Below are 22,636 nucleotides of genomic sequence, written 5' to 3' on the forward strand. Positions count from 1 at the left end.
TAGTAACCCAGGAGGGTCCCAAAGTAAATACGTTCCTGCAAGTCAATCAGCGCGCCAGGTACCTCGTGGAGGGGAGCAGCACGCTATCGTAATTACGGAGGTCACATGCGACTCTCGTCAGAGGGGCAGTCCGCGAAGAGATCTACGGGAGGTGCCCAGCAGGCCCGGCGTGTGAGGAGCAGGTATATGGCCCGATCCGCACCCTCCAGATCCAGGTGGCACACGCACCCTCCCGCCGTGATGTAAGTAAGGCAGTGCGCCTCTCATACTCAATGCCCCAGTGCTTCTCGTGGCCCCACAGCGCGCTCACCTTGCCGACTTCGCCCACAGCTAATGCCAGTTCAAACACTCGCCACAGAGAGGAAGGCTCCGGGCCGGGCGTTCTCCCGCTCGGATCCTGAAGAGCGGAATGCAGCCGGTGGGGGAGGGGGAAGGTCTAGTACTCACGGGCCAGAGCCTGAAGGGTGGCAATGTCGCCTGTCCACACTGTGAATACCAAAATGAGTAAGTGCATTCTGTGAATACCAAAATGAGCAAGTGCCTTCTGTGAATACCAAAATGTTAGTAAGTTTAGGATTTTGTAGTAAGTTAGTTCTGTGAATCGGGCCCCACATTTTTTTTTTAAATATCTCTAAATGATCGCATTACCTCCAGTACATTTTCTGATGATTGGGATTTTGAACCTGTCAATAATATGTTGTCTAATTTTGAAAAATCTGCTGCATTTGCAAACAATGAAATGTTAGAAGACACATCTAAATTTGATAGTATGCACTGTTACCATCATTATGGTCATCCCTTTTTACACAAATCGAGTATCCCTCGTAATGTTGTCACATACCACCTATGGGAACATTGCCCGACACAGCCGAAAGTTAGTTCGAAAACTTTTGCACAGAAATTTTCAAGGTTTAACACTTCTGACCCAACCTCATTTTACTATAAGGTTGCACCTACACCTGCACTGAAAAATATGCTGACTAACACCAAACAGATTTATTCTGTATCCTTTATTGCTCAACTGCCTGAACAGGGTTTCAACTTATGGAAGGACACTTTAGACACAAAATCCATCTGGGGTTCTAAGGAATGGCAAGTTCAGGGAACAGAAGCACTATTTAGAGTGTGCCTCATTCCACAACAAATGATAATGCTGAATGATACTGTGCAACAGGCTTCCTGTCTTGGACTAGCCCAGAACAAGGATTTAAACACAACACAGTTTCTCACACCTTCACACATCAATTTTACCTCACATGGAGGGGATACAATAGATGACATCATGCAGTATAACACTTCAGACCCCAATTCGAAGGGATGGTTAGTGTGGACCACAGGCACAAATAGATGTCAATCAAGATTCAGGGGTAAAATCAAAGGGTTTAGTATCCATAGTCCAGACCCACGATATGTACAAACAGAACATCCGGGGGTAGTGACATCAGTGTTGGAAAGTTGTGCTTTGATTGGCTAAAAACCTCAACACTTACTTTCAGATGAAGTGGATTTAAGGTTTTTTTAACTAGGTCTCCGAAAGCCACGTCAGAAACTTTTCCATTACGCGGTCTATCATGAACTCTGGAAAAACTCTCAACAAGAAGCTGCAGAGACTTTGTGAAATAGATAGAATTAACCTAGAAAAGGCGTTCGCTGTGGTTGACAATGGTATGACTACATTGACATCGAGGATTTTTAAATTGGACAACACTGTATCCTCTGCTAGAGACATACTGGAAGAGGACTTGTCCATACTACAACAAGGACAATATCAACTACATTCTATTATGCTATTAAACTGGACACTGCAAACATTGCTTGCTGATTATGTGCCTTGGCTATTTATCAACAGTACGTCTCTATTTTCAGCGTACAATCTAACTGAAAAACAGATTACGATTGCACAGAGAGGAGCAAAATAAACAATGCTGTGCATTGAAAAATTAGACAAATTACCTTTTACTGTTGCAGATTCATCGTCCACAGAATGGTTAATTCATGACCACATAAAAATACGGGCCCTAAAACAACACGCAGGCAGATATGAAGCTATGGGTAGGGAATTCATCAAGGAATCTTGGGAATTGTCGTACAGATTTAGATGTTAGAATGGGGACATGGAAGTGTTCCTTAGCAGACCAACTGCGAGAATTCCTTAAGTGGATCTCTCATATGCCAGGATATCATGCTTCACGGGGCCTGCAATGGTACAGTTGCTAACATCCTGTCACTTGAAAGGTTCCCCAGCTGCCGTGATTAATCCTGTGCTTCAAGTAGCCTTCAAATGGGAGTTACTTGATGCTGAATGATCAAGGTTGTTCTGGGATGTTCTCCGGCATGGCATATCTTGTCACTGTAAAGTCCAGGGTTCATGCTGTCAGGGAGGTGCCGTTATGGCCTTCGTTGAATGTTTACTTTATACGGTTTGATACTCTGAGCCGAGTGAAGGCAATACTTTTACAGCAACCCGTGCCCTTAAAAACTGCCCGAGAAACTTATGATCACCAGGTTGCAAGGCCCTCGGCTGAGATACAAACAAATTGCCCTTTCCATTTCACAGAAATGGTACAACGTTTCTTTAACATGTCTGATACAACAGGTATTGTCCACCTATTTAGGACCATAGGTTCTGGAATGTTAAGCACCTTTCAGGCAATCCTCGGAGTTGATCCCGACTTTATACACTCTGTATTCAGAAGCATTTTTGGAGGGTGATCCTCTTTCTAATAGCAGATATCCTGATTGTCCTCTTTGTGCTATGCAATTGACGTCCCAGTCACCAAGGAGATGGAACACCCGCTCTTGGAGTGCCGATACTGTGATCGCATGGCAATCCATCTGGGCACATCTGTCTTCGAGAGTCTTGGTTCTTGTCGTTTAGATCAGTCTGGATCGACTGTATTCTGCCTGTCCGCCGATGCCTGTTTTCTGGACAAGAATGTGTGTAGGATCTCTGTCTAACACTTCCAACAATTGCGCCACCAGACGTTGATGCTTTACTAGACCCGATAACAGCCCATGTTCTGCAGTGTCCTCAGCGTATTCCAATGTTGATGTCTGCATTCTTAGCGCCACCACGGGATGCTTCTGCTCCTGTTGGGAAGGATACCGGCTCCCTAACAAATACGCAAGCCTCGAATGACAATGCTACATCCCCAGCAACAGCTGTAGTGAATACGGAGGAACATCTGTGCTCGATTGACACGATCTGCGAGGTGTTGCAGGCAACAGTAATGTTGTGCCTTCCAGTCAGGACACAAACATTTGGCTTGTGTGCTGGGAAAATTAGACCTTTTTCAAAAACAACCAAATTTGGAATTTTAAACAAAAACTTTTTCTAAAAACTGCATGGCTTTCAGTTTCGAACGATATATACAAACGTATTTAGTACAGACTTCTATCACATGCACTATTTTTCTTTTTAATTTTTTTTTAGAAATTTAAAATTTTTAAGTACTATTTTTAATGGCCTTATTAATAGTTGCGTACCACGTTTAGCTGTACGTAGAATATTTAGTATGTCACCCAGTCGGATGAGGAGTGGGTGTTATGTTCCATATAGGTACCCCAAAATAGGCTCAGGTAGTCACCAAACCTTTCACCTATATTCTCCCTACCATTACACTACATAACAGTTCTTAGTACTGACCTTTTACCTAGTTATGGTAATCACCAAAGATGACGGTTTTTCTCCGAAAAGCGTAAGGCTCATTCATTATGCATGAGGATTCTTGGAATCACAGCAGGACAGCAGGCCTACCATCTCCTGCATAACTATGTATAAGGGTCATTCCTTCCGTCATCCCAGGGGTGCCGCTTTGGGTATATATATATATATATATATATATATATATATATATATATATATACACACCATCTCTTGCTGAGATAGTGAGAGGAGAAAAGGACTTCCATGCCAACACACTGATGCGAGACGCTGAGGTTCCTGCACGCAGATACTCCAGCTCGCAGTGGTCTGAGATCGCTTGCAGGGTGTCCATCACAAGACCAAGACGGGGTCCCACAGTCTCTCACTTCAGGTAATGGGGTTGACTTTATCCTAGATACCCACATACATAAGTACATTCAGGTACATCTAGTTAGGGACGCATCGTAGGAGTACGCACTTTACTGTCATGGATTTTATATAGCTGCCTATATTCATTGTTTTAGCAGGATGCTACAAATCAACCATCCTTTTACTTTGTTAGTGCATTTATATCTGTTACTGTCTAATGGTTGTTTCAGCACACCTATTTTACACTAGAATGACGCTTGTTCAATAAATGCTTATTGAGAAATGTCCCCACCGTTTATTCGGTGTATCTTTCTGAGGCAAAGTGAGCATGAGTGACTGAGCAAAAAGTAGTACACGGTTTCCACAATCCCTGATGGGACTGGGTTGTCATGTTCAATAGTTGCCAAGAACTATTCTCTCCTTGGTAGGAGTGGTTTCTAGTGGCACTGTGAGCTAGCTGGTATACAGGCTAACATATTCAGTAGGGGTGTCTAGAATCAGTCTGACTCCAATCCTACAGTATATGTTGTCTAAACGCGCAGATTCTATATAGGTTTATAAGAACTACACAACAGAAGCTGTCACCAAGAAATCTGATGACAGAAGCCCATGACAGAAAGAAACTTCCTGCTTTGACCACTAATTGAAAATCGAAATGCCTGTAAACGCAGGAAACAGAGAATTAAGTAATACGAAAGACTACACGGATCAGACTTCTATGGTGTGTATTTCCAACCACAGCTAATGTCTTTTACAAAGAATAGCTCAAATAAATACTTATTTGTGAAAATTCACTTCAATTAGATATTTGTAACAGTTTTCATGCACCACAGAATCCGCATGGTTGTTTTGAAAAGGGGAATTGTCTGGACTATATGTTTTGTTTTAGAAAATGTCAATAGAATATGTTAAAATAAAAAACATCACTTGTAGGCCAGCCTAGACTAGAATAATACGCCGTATATGAAGCACTAATATTACCTTTATTCCAGGTCATTAAAGTTTGCATTCCTTTTGGTTGGCCTGTGCCTGCATGCACGCTCACTCTTTCTTCAAGCTACCTGTCTTTGGTGGTAAATACAGGAAGTTTGGAATGTAATGCTGTGAGTCCCAGTGAGACTAAAGCGGACTACTGCAGCACACAATCTCCACTGTTTCATAAGTTAGTAGATGAGCTATTTCTAGGAGTATGTTATGTTTTTCAATCCGAACAGCAGTGACACTTGTGACTTCAATTTGTAATGCATAGATATTAGAGGTTCATGGTGACACTTGTATCTTGAGTCTTTTTAGTATTTTTACTTTCAGAAGTTTTATTTGAATTGCATACATACTTTGATTCCTACAAGTGCGTCTTCTCCTGAACTACTCAGCCAGAATGAATGTGATGACTGTGTGGAATGTTAGAGTGTCTGATGACAGAGAGAGTGGGATGTTAGTGTGCCTGCTTGTGTGGAGAGAATGACAGTTGAAGAGAGTGGGCTGAGCAGCAAACATGCCCTCTATGAAACCTGTAACATACTACTGAACCAACCAATAAACCTTCTTCATGAAATATACCTCCTGGCTACCCCTGGTCATCTTTGGAATTTACCTTACAACACAAACTTTGCATGTCTGAGTGGAACTACATTTAATATGTTCAGGTTTAAATTCACAGGAATCTAAAACACCAAGTTGAATATCGGTTATCCACCACACTTCCTGATGTTGTCACTTGAAGAAGGTCAAAATGTGTGAAGGCATCTATCTAACTACTGCTTATAGCAATAGCTAGAGTAGTAATGAACAAGAGGAAAGGCACATGGATATCAAGTAATCAGCTGCAATGCCACTACTTCAAAGATACATTCTTTCAATCAATTACAAAAAGGTCTGGGAAATAGTATTTATTTCTTGGTGATTCACTGCAAGATGTCAGCTTGACGCACGGACCAAGCAAAGAACAGGCCAACCGAAAATAAAGGTTTCTGTAGATAATCCCTTTGGTATTGTACTTGTCAAAGCACAACAAAGCGCATAAAACACATCCAAAATGGTATCTGGGATGTTAAGGACAGGTTATGAGGTTTGTTTCGCTGTTCAATAGGAAACAAACTGGATGTTCTCCGCTCAATGGCTCAGTGGTAAACGTAGTGAAAAATATTTTTCACATATATCCTCTCCTAATTTATTTCCATTGGCTGTCACCAGAACTAAAAATGTCTGCAAAATCCTAAGTAATATGCTTGAGGCCGTTCATCCCCATCAATACCTGTTCTCAAACTCTAGCAATAGAAGGTCGAGTTTGCTCGATGACAAGCAAATACCATACGATTCTTGAAATCCTTAAAGGTACTAGTAAATGCAAACCAGGCCTTTTCCTATTGCACCCAGAAACAGAGGTATTATTACTGAAGTACCTCAGATATCACATTAGGTTTTTAACTTCTAACTGGCAATAAATACTAACTTGTGTCAGTTAAAATACTTGACATAGCAGTTTGATGCAATACTGCTGTTTCTGGTTCTCTGTGTTAAAGCTGGTAAAATATTACAGTATTGTCTTAGTTAATACTACATTTCTACTATACCTTCTGATTAGGTCGGGCTCTAAAATAAACATAAGGCTAAATAAGTAAATAGGGCCTTATGCACAGAGGAATGATGCTGTCGTAAATTCTGTGATTGACCAAATCACAGGCTTTGCAACCGCAAAATACCTTTTTACATGTAAATAAGCCCTTTTATGAGTCTAGTCGCAAACCATTGATCAGTTACGGACCCCCAAGTTTGGGAGATAACTGATTCCGTGGGACACGCTTCCCCTCTGAAATAATTCGCCAGTCTCAAGGGGAGCAAGCAGTGATGCAAAGGACCAATAAATTCTTCCCCAATGGAAAACATTTTTTTAAAGCAGCACCTGGTTCTTTAATAGACACAAGCAGCTCTTTAAAAAAAATTCCATCTGAGAAAAAAAGTGATGCCCCTTGTAGTTCTTCACTCCGAATTCACAGCCAAACATACGGTAATCGCAAATTGTGATGTGCCAAACTGTGATATGTCTAATAATATTCTTCAGGCAGATAGTATTTATAGGTTACATTGTAAACTGCATTCCCATTCGCAAGCAAGTCAGTGTACAAATGACATATCCTTGGTTTGCGAATGGGATAGTTCATGAGGTCCTAAATGCTCATATTTATAAAATCATGAGTCAATTCACCATCAACATAACCAAGATAAATAAAACAATAATACAATGTTTTTACCTTCCATTTGAAGTCTGTAAAGCAAAGAGCATGTATCCACCACATCGAGCATAGCTCCACTTGAAAAACAATGAGGGGCCAGCTGAAATGCAAACAACAAATAATGCAAGACATAGGTTACTTAGCGAATTGGAGGCAAAAATGTGCGAACGTCAACAAGATCACGGGGTGTACTTTTAAATTTAAGGCCATTTATCTGCCCACAGTAAAATTACACGAATCAACATGTACAAGCAGTCTTACAGGCAGAGAGGTGCAAAATGCCTTGATGTACATCTGAGGGACGCTCTCCTGATATCCTCAGCCACCAAGGGAACATCCTGGTAACCGATTCAGGTAATGGCAGAAACCATTTCTGAACACAAAGCAGGCAGTAACTCATGATCCTTCAAATGCACCTATGCACGGTTGACATCAGCTGGCACCAGGGGTAGGCTTCCTTGTCCTTACACATCTAAGGATATAGCACTGTTAGCTTCTGTTTCTTGCATGCTGCTGCCCGCGCCTGCTACTTTTTCACATTTATATTACGAATTTTGTTACGGGTGGGGATTGAGTTCAACACATCATTGACCAACATGATGATTACCTCATCTCTACAAATTTGATACACCAGGAAGCGTGCTTAACATTCTTGCATCTAACACAAAGCTTCTAATTCCATTTACAATCCTCCAAGTACACTGCCATGTGAAATGCTTTATATCCAGCACCAGATCCGCAGGCAAGCATCAACAGGAAGTGAATGACCTGACCTTGCATTCACTCTGTCCAGCCGTCTGCTGCCTGGGAGAATCCCGGTTTAGCTCAGATAGCAATGCTGTCCTCTCTAACCTGGTCCTCCCCGCCCCCGGGTATGGTCCTGCATTATGTCAGACCACAAGGGAAGGCGATGGAGTAGTGGTTGATGGTAACAATAGTCATTCCATGTCTGCATCACTCGCCCACCATTCTGACTTACAAATCACGGAGGTGTTTAGTTGTATAAACATCAAAATTCAATGCTATCACCACCATGGAGGAAACCCCAGCTACTTTAAAAATCAAATTATCGCAATACATCATTCTTCTATATTAGTTTTGGGGGGCTTTAGAGATGTGGCAATATTAGGAGTTGATGCCTTTCCTACAAACCTTTCTACCTCCCTCTCCTAGATAGGCTTCTCGCAGCTAGTGGAGGGACCCAGCCATGACAACGGGCACATGCTAGATTATATTTTTAGTCATAAAAGTGCCATTTTGATACTTGGTGTAATCTAAACATCTGGTCAGAACATTCTTTCATTGAATTTCAACCCTGTGATCCTCTGCTGGCTCAACGTCAAACAGCACTGAAGATTCTGATCCTTCAAAGATCACAGTTAATTTTTAACCAGCTGCAAAGGGCCTAGTCCAAGCCTTAGAAACAAAATATAAGCAATCGTAAATGATCATGCGCAGCAATATTAGAGCTCTTTTCAAAGGCTATGAATAACTATGGAGTTAAATCCAATACCTCAGTTAAAACACATATATAGTCCCATCAGGTTTCTTGATTTAACCTGAATTTGAAAGATACGAAACAGGCTAATCAGAGGCTGACATCAGATGTTGTAAACACCAACGCTCCATACCCGCACAGCTCTTTGCTCAAATGTTCGAATAGAATAAAAACTCCATAAACAATCAGCCAGTCATGTGACTTGTTTAAATTGTTTAGTGCTTGTATAACACCTACCGATTGCTATGCTGGAACGACAATCTCTGTGCAGCTGTTTCAGAAACTGAGTTCTTTCTTTCTGGATAAAGTAACCAAGATAGGAGTGGGTATGGATACACATGATAAAGAGCCAGAGATCCTGTCAGGTAGACCTACTGAATCAAAAATATTGCCACAATGAGTCACCCATACAGATTCTTGAATCCCAGAGATCTCACAGTTTGACTTCTCAGGGAGTTCACAGGAGTCGATTCCCCATTATTTTTACTGGATGAGTCATTCCATCCTGGAAGGTCACCTTCGAACCCCTATTAAACAGGTAATTTTCTCCCCATTAAAAAAAAGCCAACACTGTAAGAGAGTGGAGTTCACTGGCCTGTTGGGTGGACTTGTCTTGACTAAACTCTGGTGCGGCTCCTTTAGTGGGACCAGCTGCGGCTTGAGGAGCCTAATTGCCTCAGAGGTTGGAAGTTCAGTAAACCTAATACATTGGTGCACAAGTGCCACACATTCTGGAGATCATGAGGGCCTCTGAGTACCAGAATTAAGAGCAACCCCTTCACTGAGTCGAGCCCAAGTGTAGGATGGCATTCGCTGGGTAAGGGAACCCTGGAGCCCAGAACTATTAAAAAAGATCCAAAGTATGTCGTGTCTAGTGAATAGAAATGTTCATTATTCATTCTAGAGAACAAGGTATTTTCCTTATATGGGATTTACAGTGTGGCGAGCATGTCCAGATTTGGTCACTTTTGCTTCTACTGGAACCCGATTTGTAGACAGAGTAAGCTATGTCCGGAACTCTCCATTTTTAATTTGAATATGGCTCCTCGGTGTGTAGGCGGTGTTCAATTTCTCCATCATTGAAATGAACAATAGATGTGTAAGCAACATTTATCCATCCTTTTATATTGAGGGCATGAGAGCTTTTCCATCCTTTGTAGGAAACAGGTTTTTTAGCAGTGACAATTTTACTCCTGAGATTACACACTGCCCACCCTTCGTTCTATTTAGAGGTATACGGTTTGGTAAGGTAACATGTTTAGTGTCAAACATTTTTATTTTCAGACTGGAGCGCCATCCACCCTTCTGTGGAAGTGAAGTTGTTGGTATGCTTCACAACCACTATGGTTTTATAAGTTGCAGTGCCCAAGTAACTGACAGCGATGCAGGCACGGATTGGCACATGCCACTCACCCATAAAGTTGAAGGTCATTAATCTCCATTACTGTAGTTTAAGTGAAATATTTTAGTACTGGTCTCCATCCAACATAGTTTGCTTACTATCCCTATAAAAAATTGAATTAATGCCCTGCTTCAGGTATAGAGGTGTGCAGAAGCATGAGTTTTTCCACCATTTTTATGAAGACATCAGAGGGAATAGTGCTTTAGCTGAAGTATTATAGGGACATATACTCACCCTATTAATTTAACATATAGGGTTGCTGATCTAGCCATTTCTGGTCTTTTTTTGTTGTTTTCTAGCCTGTGTAAAAAAAAATAACAATCTCCATTATATGAGTAGAATTTTTATAGATTTGAGTGGGGAAAAATTACTTCCATTCGGAACAATCTTTCTGGTGGATACTCTACCAACGTGTAGATTCCACACCTCTTGACTCTCCTCCTGGCACCAGACTAGATCCAGAAAAGTTGAAATAGCTTGCCTGTGTGATAGGTGACACTTGGTTCCATCTCAACATCGGGGTCCATCTCACACATGACATCAGATTCTCTACGCCCTTATGGTCCCGCTGGTATGAGCTGCAAGGCATCCAGGCTGCTGTTTGTAGGTTTCCTGGCACGTGGAGTATTGGCAGCGAGAGACACAGTGGAGCTATGGGTGGATTTGTGTGTGGGGCCTCTCCTGTAGGGCATGCTTCCCCTCAGCCTCCATGGCAATTCGGGTTACAAACAGCACCAAAGAGCAAGCTGAGCACTGCCTGTACATATTGTGTTCTGTATTTCAAGGATCCTTCAGCTCTTTGATCAATGATAAGTTCCTCATCTGCATTTATTTGTACGTAACTGTGTAAACACATCCCTATTTTCTTACTCAAATGTTCACAGTCTTTTTGTGAAACAGATAACATTTCAAAAGACCTACTCAGAAAAAAGAACTCCACTTGAAACTGATGGTGAGCAGCAATCCCAGATAAAAAGGTTTAAGTCTCTCAGACCACACCCAATCTATTTATGTATTTATATAGCACAGCATTCATCCCTTCGGGATGTCACGGCACTGAGGTAGCAGACAGTGGTGGGTGGGGCTGGTACTGATTAGTGACATCAATCTTTAGGGAATAGGTGTGTTTTGTGTTTCTTCCTGAATGTGGTGTAATCCTTGATCAACCGTACTGATCTCCAACTCTTACTAGAGTTCAAATGTTTCAATGAGAAACAATTTGGAAAATATGTTCCTTAACAATGCACAACACCAGAAAGACACTAGATTCCACTGTTAAACAACTGCTCATCTGAAATGTTACTTTATAGTTCAAAGTATTCATGATAATCATTCTCCTATTACAAACTGGAGTTGAGAAGTTCAATCCAGTAACGACCGACTGACGATACTGACTCACAAAGTGATGCAGTAACCTGCAAGTACCAGTAAGGACTACATTATGCTGATTACTCTGCATTAGTCCACCACATGTGCAAAAAGCTGCTGCATCTTGTCCCAGAGCCAAATGATTCTCAATACAGCACATTCCCACTGTGACTGAAGTAGGACCCTATTTGTGAAGTAAACGTGAAGAGCATAAATAACATCTTGACAAGGTCATGAAACAAGTAGGAAGGGACTTATTCCTGGCTTTCAAGTACCACCTGGAGTCTCTACTGCGTGTTCTTATTAGAGTCCAGGTATAGTGAGCTTCAGTAGTCCAATCTGGGCATTACTAGGGCAAGAGCAACCTGCTTACGGGCCGACTGCTGAATTAGCGGAAAGATTTTGTAAAGCACCCTTATAATCTAGATGTAGGTTGCTACTGTACTATTGGCCTGGGCATTGAGATTGATTTCGGTATCTATCAGAACTCAAAGGTTCTTGGCCTTCTTCCCCAGGGTCGGGCAGGTTCCTAAACATTCTGGCCAGCAGCTACTATTCCAGCTCGGAGCACTTGCACCAAAATTCACGACTTCAGTCTTTTCGCCGTTAAGTTTAAAAAAATTACAGGACATCCATTCTGACACCGTCGACATGCATCATGCAAGCTGAAAGAGCTTCCTGAAAAACCATCTTATTAAAAGGAAGCAGAATATTCCAGGAAAGGACAGATGTGTTAATGCTACCTATAATTCAAATAACTCACATACACGAGTGCTGTCTGTACTGCCCTTGTCCCAGGATCTGTATTGGAGAGGGAGTTGGCCTGTTTTGTAATGAATAATTTTAATGCTTTCTCCAATTAATCAACTTCTACTTTTTCCTTAGCCTATGGTCGACGGGTAAGGTAGTTGGTCTCAGATGATCATATGTTGGACCATTCTTCTGTATCATTTTCTCCAAGCAAACTTGGGATAGATATATTGATCTCAAGTGTCGGAAATGGATATAATGTGAGGCCAGATTTTTTAGGTATTAGAGGTTCTGTTTCATATTGGATTAGATATGAGAAGGATGTATATGAAATGGAACCATAGATGGATAAAAATCCAATCAAGAGACTTCAGGAGAGGAATGATGTGACTGGGTTTCGTAAGAAAAAGGCACATCCTGGCAATCTGGCTCTGGATATGTGGGTGCAGGCACTCACATTAGTTTGGAAATGCAGACTGACAAAGAGCCAACCTCTGTACAGCTCAGCTAGGCACTTACTGCTTGATTGACTGGAGAAGGGGTTATAGTTAGAAGTGGAAATAAAGAGATTAGTAAGGAAAGTTGTAGTGACGGTCAGAGATGACAAAGACGTCACAATGGTTTAAACAGGAGTCTTTATTCTCAAGACATAACTACTGCGACCTCAGCCACAGCCTAACGTTTCAACAGCCTCTTTACACCGTGTCCCTGGCGCTCGCCTTGGAACGCTGGTCGCGGTGACATTCTAAGTGATGTCACCGCGAGCAGCTCCATCACACGCTGAGACGCCGGGGGGGGGAAATGAAGAGGGAGATACCACACATCCCCCTTCCCTGCGGAAAGAAAGTATTAAGTACAACATGAACAGCGAAAAGCACAGGGTGACCAAAAGGAAACCAGATAAGGGATGAATAACAACATAGGACCCGGAGGAAATAACGACTCACGGTAGGCAGACAGGCATAGGTTACATCATAACATATTGATCAAAATGCCTAGGGGGTCTGGTCACTCTCCTGTTGGGCCTATTGCCTGGGTGAGGGGCTGCCGACAGCCTCTTGGTGGTGGAACTAAGGTCCTGCCTTGAGTCACCCTCCCCCCCCCCTTGCACTCTCAGGGTCTTTCTCTGGCGGGTGGTATTTTACAACTCTCCCTAGGTTCCATATTTTCCCCTCCTGTGTCTTGACTGCATTCTTGAATAGTTTGGTGATTTTAGTGGGACTGCTGTACCCTGACCAACTCGCCCTCCCTGTGGGAGATCTGATTTTGATGCTATCCCCTACTTTGAATTCGACCTCCCGTGTGGCCTTGTGCCGGTCATATCCTTCTTTCCTCTTTTTCATGGCTTCCTCTTGCTTCTTCAAGCTTTCCGCTCCTTTGGTTCGGTCTGACCACCCCTTGTGCCACTCCATCCACCCTGGGGTTAGCTTGGTGTTGGGTATCCTGGCACGGAGCAGTTCGAACGGGGTGACGCCCGTAGTCTGATGCGGCGTGAACCTGTATGCTTCTAACCGCCTCCACGCCTCTTCTTTCCAGCTTAGGCCACTGGCTTTGGCCAACTGGATGCTCTCCTTGAGGGTTTTGTTAAATCGCTCGACCATGCCATTGGTTTCGGGGTGGTATAAAGCGCAACGCTTGTGTCTGATGCCTCTTCCTTCAAGGAAGTCTTCCATTTCTTTCGAACATAGTTGTACTCCATTATCCGTGAGGATGTTGCTGGGCAGCCCTTCCCGGATGAACACCTCCTCTAGAAATCCGATGACTGTCTTGGTCGTGACTTCATTGACGAACTTTATCTCCGGCCACCGGGAATACAAATCCACGAGCACCAAGATGTAAGGCGTCCGCAGTTCTCCAGACATAGGGCCCACGATGTCTAATGCCAACTCATCCCATGGTCCAGACGGGGGCGGCCTACACACCATGGGGGGGCGTCTGTTGTCTCAGGACCTTGTCGCTGTTGCTGCACGGAATGCACTCTCTGATTCTCCTTTCGGTGACCAGGTCCATGTTCGGCCACCAATAGCTCTCTCTGAGTTTTTGTTTGGTTTTGGTGATGCCCAAATGCCCTTCGTGGGCTATCTCGACCAGGTTGTCTCTCACTGTTGCAGGTGGTACAAGCCTCGTTCCCCTGAATAGGCATCCGTCTACTATGGACAATTCATCCTTAATGGCCAGGTATGGCCGCAGGTTTTCATCCCGTTTGTCTCCGTGCTTCCATCCGCCTTTTACTCTTATGCAAATCTCCTCCAGTATCTTGTCCTCTTCCAACGCCTTTCTCCATGTTTCTTCTCCCAACGCCCTCTGGATGGTGCAGACATCCTCCACCTGAAGGCCCTCCTCTTCTTCATCCGTCTTCTCTTGCCTCTCTCTCGTTTCTTCATCACTGACGAGTCTGGATAGGCAGTCCGCTGCAAGGTTTTGCGTTCCTGGGACGTACTCGACGTCGAAAGTGTATTCTTGAAGGCTGACCACCCATCGCCTTATCCTGCTGGAGATGGCATCCAGACCCTTCTTACTGAATACTTCCACCAACGGCTTGTGGTCAGTTCGGAGGGTGAACTGAGTCCCCCACAGGAAGTCTCTGAACTTCCCTACTGCCCAAGATACTGCTAAAGCCTCTTTTTCGATCACCGAGTAGTTGTTCTCGGACTTCTGGAGTGACCTTGAGGCAAAGGCTATGGTCTCTTCTCCTTCTTCGCCTACTTGGGTGAGGACAGCTCCTAGCCCTTTGGCGCTTGCATCGGTAGTGACTCCTGTTGCCCGGTTGGGTATATATGACTTCAAACTGGGGGCCTCTGCAAGTGCCCTCCTCACATCCTCGAACTCCCTCTGGCACTCCTGACTCCATTTGAATTCCTTCTCCTTCTTCAACAGTAGCCTGATGGCGTAAGTCCTTCCCGCCAGGTTTCTTATGAACTTCCCGTAGAACTCCAACATCCCCATGAATGACTTGATCTCGTCCTTGCCCTTGGGGGGTGTCAGATTCACGATGGTGTTTTGTAGTTCGGCCTTGGGACATATACCTTCTGTCGTCACCTTGTGCCCCAGGAAGTCTAACTCTGCACAGCCAAACACACACTTGTCCTTTTTCACAGTAAGGCCTTGTGACTGAAACCTCCCAAGCACGCATCTCAGTCTTTTATCGTGCTCTTCATGGTTCTTGGCGAATATGAGCACATCATCCTGGTAACACATGACGCCTGGGATGCCCTTCAAGATGTTGCCCATGTTTCTCTGAAACACGGCGGCCGCCGAGACTAGCCCGAAAGGCATTCTTCTAAACTTGTATGTGCCCATTGGTGTCACAAATGCTGTGAGTTCCTGAGACTCGTCGTGTAGTTTTATTTGGAAATAGGCCGAGGTGAGATCGAGAGTGGAAAATACCTTAGCACCCTCTAGCATGCTCATCATTTGGGTGATGTTCGGTAAGGGGTATCGGTCGACCACGACCTCCTTGTTCAACGCCCTTAAGTCGATGCAGAGCCGGACCGACCCATCTTTCTTCTTTGCTGCCACGATGGGTGCCAACCATTCCGTCGCTTCCACCGGTTCAATGACTCCGGCCTTGCACAGTTTCTCCAGTTCGGACTTCACCTCCTCCTGGATGGCAATGGGGAGTTTCCTAACTTTAGCCACGACTGGCCTGGCGTTCTCCTTCAATCTTATCTTTTGACAGTAGTTTTTTAGGCATCCTAGTTCTTCTCTAAACACCTCTTTGAACTCTGTCACAACGTCAGCCTTGTGTTCTTGTATCTCTTGTATCAAGATCTGGGGATTACTGTTTGGATTTAAATAGACCCCTAGCTCTTTCTGTGCCTGCCAACCCAAGAGGTTGTCTCCTACAGTGGACACATACACTTTGGAGACCGTTGCTCTGTTGCTGTATTCAATTTTCCCTAGAAAATACCCTTTCATGGAGATGGGGCGACCAGCATACCCCCCAGGCCTTAAATCCATTTTCCTCAAAGTTATCATTCCCTTTGACACTCGTGAGAACTCCTTTGCATTGATAATGGTAATTCTAGAACAGGAGTCGAACAACGCTTCCAAGTCAACCTCCCCTACTTTTATGGTGTCCTTGGGGCTGCTGACCTGACCTCCCTCAACCTGCACCACTATTTCCTCACACGTAGAGTCGCTGGGACTTTGGACCTGCAACTCTTGTACTTGCACCACAATCTCATCGCACACTATATTCGTCCTGTCTCTACTCTGTCTACTGACTCCCTGCCCACTCTTGCAGTATTGCTTGAAATGACCTTTCTTACCACACTTGTTACACGTGAATCTGAGAGCGGGGCACTCTTTGTCGTTGGCTAGGTGCCCTCATCGGATTTCTAGAGGAGGTGTTCATCCGGGAAGGGCTGCCCAGCAACATCCTCACGGATAATGGAGTACAACTATGTTCGAAAGAAATGGAAGACTTCCTTGAAGGAAGAGGCATCAGACACAAGCGTTGCGCTTTATACCACCCCGAAACCAATGGCATGGTCGAGCGATTTAACAAAACCCTCAAGGGGAGCATCCAGTTGGCCAAAGCCAGTGGCCTAAGCTGGAAAGAAGAGGCGTGGAGGCGGTTAGAAGCATACAGGTTCACGCCGCATCAGACTACGGGCGTCACCCCGTTCGAACTGCTCCGTGCCAGGATACCCAACACCACAGGGAGGGCGAGTTGGTCAGGGTACAGCAGTCCCACTAAAATCAGAGGCTGTCGGCAGCCCCTCACCCAGGCAATAGGCCCAACAGGAGAGTGACCAGACCCCCTAGGCATTTTGATCAATATGTTATGATGTAACCTATGCCTGTCTGCCTACCGTGAGTCGTTATTTCCACCTACTGACTCTGCTCCCATTGCTTTGTGGTAGTGCGTGTGCTACACTCAGTTCACTTAGACTGTTTGATAGTCCCCTTTCTATTGCCACAGATATTAGTTAGGGGAACCAATCGGGATACAGCCTCCCTCCCCTTGTTGGCGGGAACTTCCTGTATAGAAGTCGTTGAGGAGAAGGTTCCTGTCAGGGCGGTGCTGCCGGTGGAGAGATAGTCACTTGGATAGCTGCAGAGGTGGAGATAGTTCTGCAACCTCTCTATAAGTACCGCCTATAGCCTGCAGCGCTCGTTTGCTGATTCTAACACTGGAGCCAAAGATTTGAGGAATTACGTCGGGGAAACACTGTTCCGCCGGAGGGAGCCCGCTACAGTTCGTGCTGGCCTCCCGCGGCTGTCTCTCAAGAATGGCGGGCCTCCTGAACAAAACAGACACCGGGGAACCCAAAAGCTGTGTGGTGACGATGGCGCAGCGCCAAACCTGGTGAGTGTCCGTCCGGCTCTGCCTGCCGGCCCTTTGCCTCGCTGCTCAACTAACGCCTGTGCGCCGCCTCAGTCCTTTGTTATCCTTTTCTCACGACGCTGCACAACAAACGATAGACGCCACCTGTGCCCGACCTGACACACGAGAAAATCTCCTTCCCCACTTCCTTCCGTGCCTTCACACAACTTCCTCCAATAGACTCACACTCTCCCGAGTCTTAATATCACAGTCACTTTCAAAGGCTTTTACGAACTTCAAAGTAATTTTCCATTCTCATTGCATCACCACAACCGCTGTTTCCGCTCTCCCACTGTTAGCCGTGGGCTCTCTCTCACCGCAATTTGGCATTACTCACTGTCTTGCAGTCTCCCTTCTCTTCATTCTTTCTTCGCTTCACCTCATGACCCCGCTGCTGCTTCTCCTTCTGCAGATTCCTTTGCGACGCGGTCTGCCTCTGCTGTTTCCGGGTGCTACTTAGTCAGCTGTCCTTTACTTCGTGGGAATTCTTCTTGCTGCTACAAGTCAGCTGTAATATTCACCTTCCTTCGGGCGTGTTGAGGTCGCAAATGTGTTTTCCCTCGTCGCCAGTGTAGTGACGGTCAGAGATGACAAAGACGTCATGATGGTTTAAACAGGAGTCTTTATTCTCAAGACATAACTACTGCGACCTCAGCCACAGCCTAACGTTTCAACAGCCTCTTTACACCGTGTCCCCGGCGCTCGCCTTGGAACGCTGGTCGCGGTGACATTCTAAGTGATGTCACCGCGAGCAGCTCCATCACACGCTGAGACGCCGGGGGGGGGGAAATGAAGAGGGAGATACTACAAAAGTTCATTTGTTTTTGTTGATGCCATTGAGTATGGTGATTGCATAGTTTCACATGACAGGACAGAAGTTGTACAGGTGCTGACGTTCCCAGGGAAACAATGGAAAGGGCACCTCAGTATGAAAAAAAGAGGCAAGCCTAACATATTACTCCAATAAAAGAGCACAATCACTGATGACACCATGGTGATGAGGAATATGTGCAGGAAAAAGCCAAACACTAGGGGAGACTGGCAGGAATAGATGCTAATGTTTCCTTGTTTGTTCTGGAGTCTAATTGCTTTGTGAGGTAGATTCCATAGCTGTAAAGGTCATCAATGATGTTCCCACCCACAATATGTCTAGGAGAGAAGTTAAAGATAATTTTAAATGTAGACATTGTTTCAAAAACTCTGCATTATGTTTCAATATAGGCTTCCACCTCCAAGAGAACTCTCATCAGACAATGTATACCCATAGTACAAGCTATGATTCGTAGGAATTTTATGTAGTTTAGTTTTACTGGTTAATGTTAGCAATAATGTGTTTTTGGACACAGCTGAAAAGGTAAATACCAATGGCAAAGCCACTAGGTCTAGACCAAAAATCAGTACTGGGGAGTGCGGGTGTGAGGCAGTGGGGTGTGTTTCGGGGGCAAAATGATGCAGCATGCATGTACCATGTCATTCTGTGTGCATGAACTTGCTTGGTGACAGTTGTGAGTGACTATGGAGTTACATGAGCCAGCTCTATTTTTTAATTTACTGTTCCAAGATGGAAATACTACTTGGAGTGGTAAATAAAAGAAATTATTTTTGATTTGATTGTGGCAACTGCTAGGCTTACACAAACATTTGAAAAAGAAAATATTTTAAGGACCATGGGTGGTGGTGGAGCAAAATAGAAGCGCTGAGGGGGAGCGTGTGCCAGTGAAACAACAGAGCAAGTATACGGAACAAAGGACGAGTTTGAGGCGGAAGGGCAAAGGAATGCTGTGGTGGGGAAAACAATGGATGATGTAGGTGGAGCAACTCTGAGCGTGTGGGGTGGAGGAAGCGCGCCAGACCTGGGGGTGTGGGAGGAGGAAGCAACACAGAAAGGGTGCACAGCAGGTATTGTGAGCAGGGAGAGTGCAAGAAAACAAATGCTTTCTCATGGAGTGCTCCGGTGGAGACAGCACTGAAGTAGCTGAGAGATGCTACAGTCATTCATGTAAACAATACGCTGCAGATCACAGTGCACTAAAGTTGCTCTCAGATGTCAACTGTCCCAATATCGTGGCCTCTACCAACTGTTCTGCGAGGATGAAGGAGGCCAAGGATAACTCTCCCTGTGTCCTGTTTTCAATAGTGAGAATGGCATAGCGACCGCAGAAGTGACCCCTCTCTTTGGCCCTCAGCACTTTGCAGGTCATGAAGGACCACAGGAGTTGACATCAACCCCGATTCCATCTTCACGACTTTGAATTGGTCACCATAAAAGTTGCCAGTGCAGCTCTGGTCAACCACCACCTTGAGGTTATATATTGCTGAGGTAACCAAGTAGCCCCTTGTGCATTTGGACAGTGAAGGAGGACTCCAACTGTCCTTGCTAGGTCTTGTCCAGGGGTTAGGAGAAGAGTTTGTTTCCATTCCAATTGTGAAATGGGAGGGATAAGCAGCTAAGAAGCTCCTCTAATACCCCACTGTGCATTTGGTTATTGCTGAGAGGGTAGGAGAGTAAGAAGATCTCTCTCCTCTGGGAAAGGTATGAAGTGCTGTTCCAGTTACCTCTCTTACATTTGGGCAACACGGGGGAGCCCGTGTAGCCATACCTGTCCATTAGGCAAAGCTGAGGGATGTCTCAAAAGATAAACCCTCGGGCAAGGCAATGTTTTTTTTTTTCAAGTGTGCATGGAGCTAATAATTCTTCCTTCTGAAGAAAAAGTAGGAATACATTAAAATACAATAAAAGTGCAGTTGCATCTCTGCCAAAAAGTATTTGTTTTTTTGCCATTCACAGAAGTACACCCGGAAAGCTGTGCCAATCGCAGGTTTCCCCATAGATGTCCGGAGAGGTCAGTTTATTTCTCTCATCCTGTTAGGGAGTTACTCCATTTCTGGAGTTCCTCTCCAACCATTTCTGGGTTGGAAATGTTTCTGCGTGTTCCCAAACTTCAAAGTGAAACCCTGGAAAACCCACTTCTTACCAACTGAGTGGGATTTACAACTAAGGGCAAAGAAATACACCCAAGTAATTGCATTTCCACCTACCAGGAGTCTCTCTGGAATTTCTCCCAGGTGTAAAAAAGGTAAATTTGGTCATAAACTTATATTTACTACCAAGGTTACCTTTGTGGATAGGGCCCTCTGTGTGTTACATCTAAGGGGCTAATTACGATGGTAGTCGTAAAAGCTCCAAATGGCATTCGGGTTGGCTGAATCCAATTCAGAACCCATCTTTCTGACCAATTCAGTAAGACTTTCGACTGACTGATTACGATAGTCGGAAAGCGTTCAGACTTTCTGAATCATTTCCGAAAAGCATTTGGAGAACCCGAATTGTTTGTAGCAGACGTTCGTAGCAGACTCGTACAGATCAATGGACCACGTTTCCGACCAACATGTTACGATGTCTGATTCAGACAGCCTTTCCGAATCGGTTGTTCCGACACGGATCAGCTGTCGAAATCCGACTTTTCAGACCCGTAGCAGGCCCCCTTCACACAAGGCTTTCCGAATGGAGCCCGTGGTGGTACCCATGGGTCTCTTTCAGACCATGCACAGTGTGGCAGGCACCCTCGGGTGCCTGCCAGAGTGCACAATTTTCCCCACCCACCACTTTCTTCAATGGGTGCCTGTGTATATGGTCGAACACAGGCTCCCATTGAAGTCAATGAGAGTCTGACCGAACGGTGAACTCCCCGAATCTGATCAGAAACCATTCCGAGACCGATTCGGTCGGAATGCTTTCCAACCGACAGCGTAATGAGGCCCTTAGCCTGGAAAGACTGTGTATTTGTTATCGGTTTGGCCATGGACAGGCCAGGCAGCTTGGGATCTGAAGTGTCTGTTGGAGCTTTTTTCTTTGAATAGGCACTATGGCAGCCTCTATGACAGGCTGGAAAAAATCTGCGTGACATAATAGGCCAAAAGTCTAGTCACCTACGTATCATACAGCACCAGCTTCTCCACTATGCTGTTATTTTTCCAGATTGTTTCATCTCAATGGTCACAAACTTGGGGAGGAACGGGAGAGTAATTGTCCATTGTGAATGCATCTGGATGGTGCATACATATTTTTTTCATTTTTGACATCAGTTAAAATTAAAGACGGATGGTACTCTTATATGCTGCAGGGAATCTGTTTACTCATATGATTCTAGAGTGTGTAGAAGATTTGGAGTCATCAAATAATAAATTTCCCCAGGAACACGAAAGATTTAGATCCCACTCTCCTCCTTTGACAAACTATCTTGAATAGTTTTTTTATGAAATTTGACAAACATTCTAGCACATCAGTCTCAGGTACTTGTTCCAGGTGCAGATAGCCCGATCAATGTAAGATGAAACGGTTGTCCTCCACTTGGTCATTTTAACTATCTATGAGGCTACAGCCTAATAACCAGCTCATGCAAATAATATCCAGGCCTATATTCTTAAGGAATTAGCATGTTCAAGCAGATTTTAGACTTTGCCTGCTAGATTCTAGACTGGGCAACAAGGCTTGGCATGCACCGGTTACAGGCTGCTATGATAAATGCTCGTTAAGGCCTCTACAAGAGCGAAGAAAAAGCTTAAGGTATTAACTTGTGAATTTCATGTCTTTTCGGGTTTTGTGCTGTAGTCATTATCACATCCCTGCCAATCTTAACTTTGTTTCCATTTATCTTTGTATGTGGTATTTGTACAGCATGGACCTAGCCAAATTGCAGTGGAGAACTATACAGTCATAGAAAAAGACACAGTCATCAAGAGATTGGAAATGCAGCTGGGTTCTAGGAACAGAAGTGGAATGTTACTGCATCGTAATATAGAGTTCTTTAAAGAGGTGCATCTTCTCATGTTTCATAAATTGGAAAGGGATTTGGGAGGCCCAAATGGATACAGGGATGCTGTACCAGAACATGGGTGCGCAGAAGAAGATGGTTTGTTGTGTTGCTTTTTCTATTTTTACACATCTTTAGTCAAAGTGTTCTGACAGCTAGTGTACCGCGGACCACTGGAGATGGTGAGCTTATTAGCTACATATGTGAGGTGCTAGCCGATATGG

The 22,636-nt window shown here is 44.4% G+C and overlaps 1 protein-coding gene across 1 annotated transcript in view; it reads right to left on the reverse strand.

Moving 5' to 3' along the window:
* The window catches only part of TTC38 (tetratricopeptide repeat domain 38), a 620,299-nt gene that overhangs the window by 192,403 nt on the left and 405,260 nt on the right, over positions 1-22,636 (reverse strand). Inside the window, exon 10 of the mRNA XM_078673810.1 lies at positions 7,267-7,348. Coding sequence (XP_078529936.1) covers positions 7,267-7,348 — 82 coding nt within the window. The remainder of the gene's footprint in view (positions 1-7,266; positions 7,349-22,636) is intronic.

Source organism: Lissotriton helveticus, chromosome 1_1 (genome assembly GCF_964261635.1).
Source record: "Lissotriton helveticus chromosome 1_1, aLisHel1.1, whole genome shotgun sequence".
NCBI lineage: Eukaryota > Metazoa > Chordata > Amphibia > Caudata > Salamandridae > Lissotriton > Lissotriton helveticus.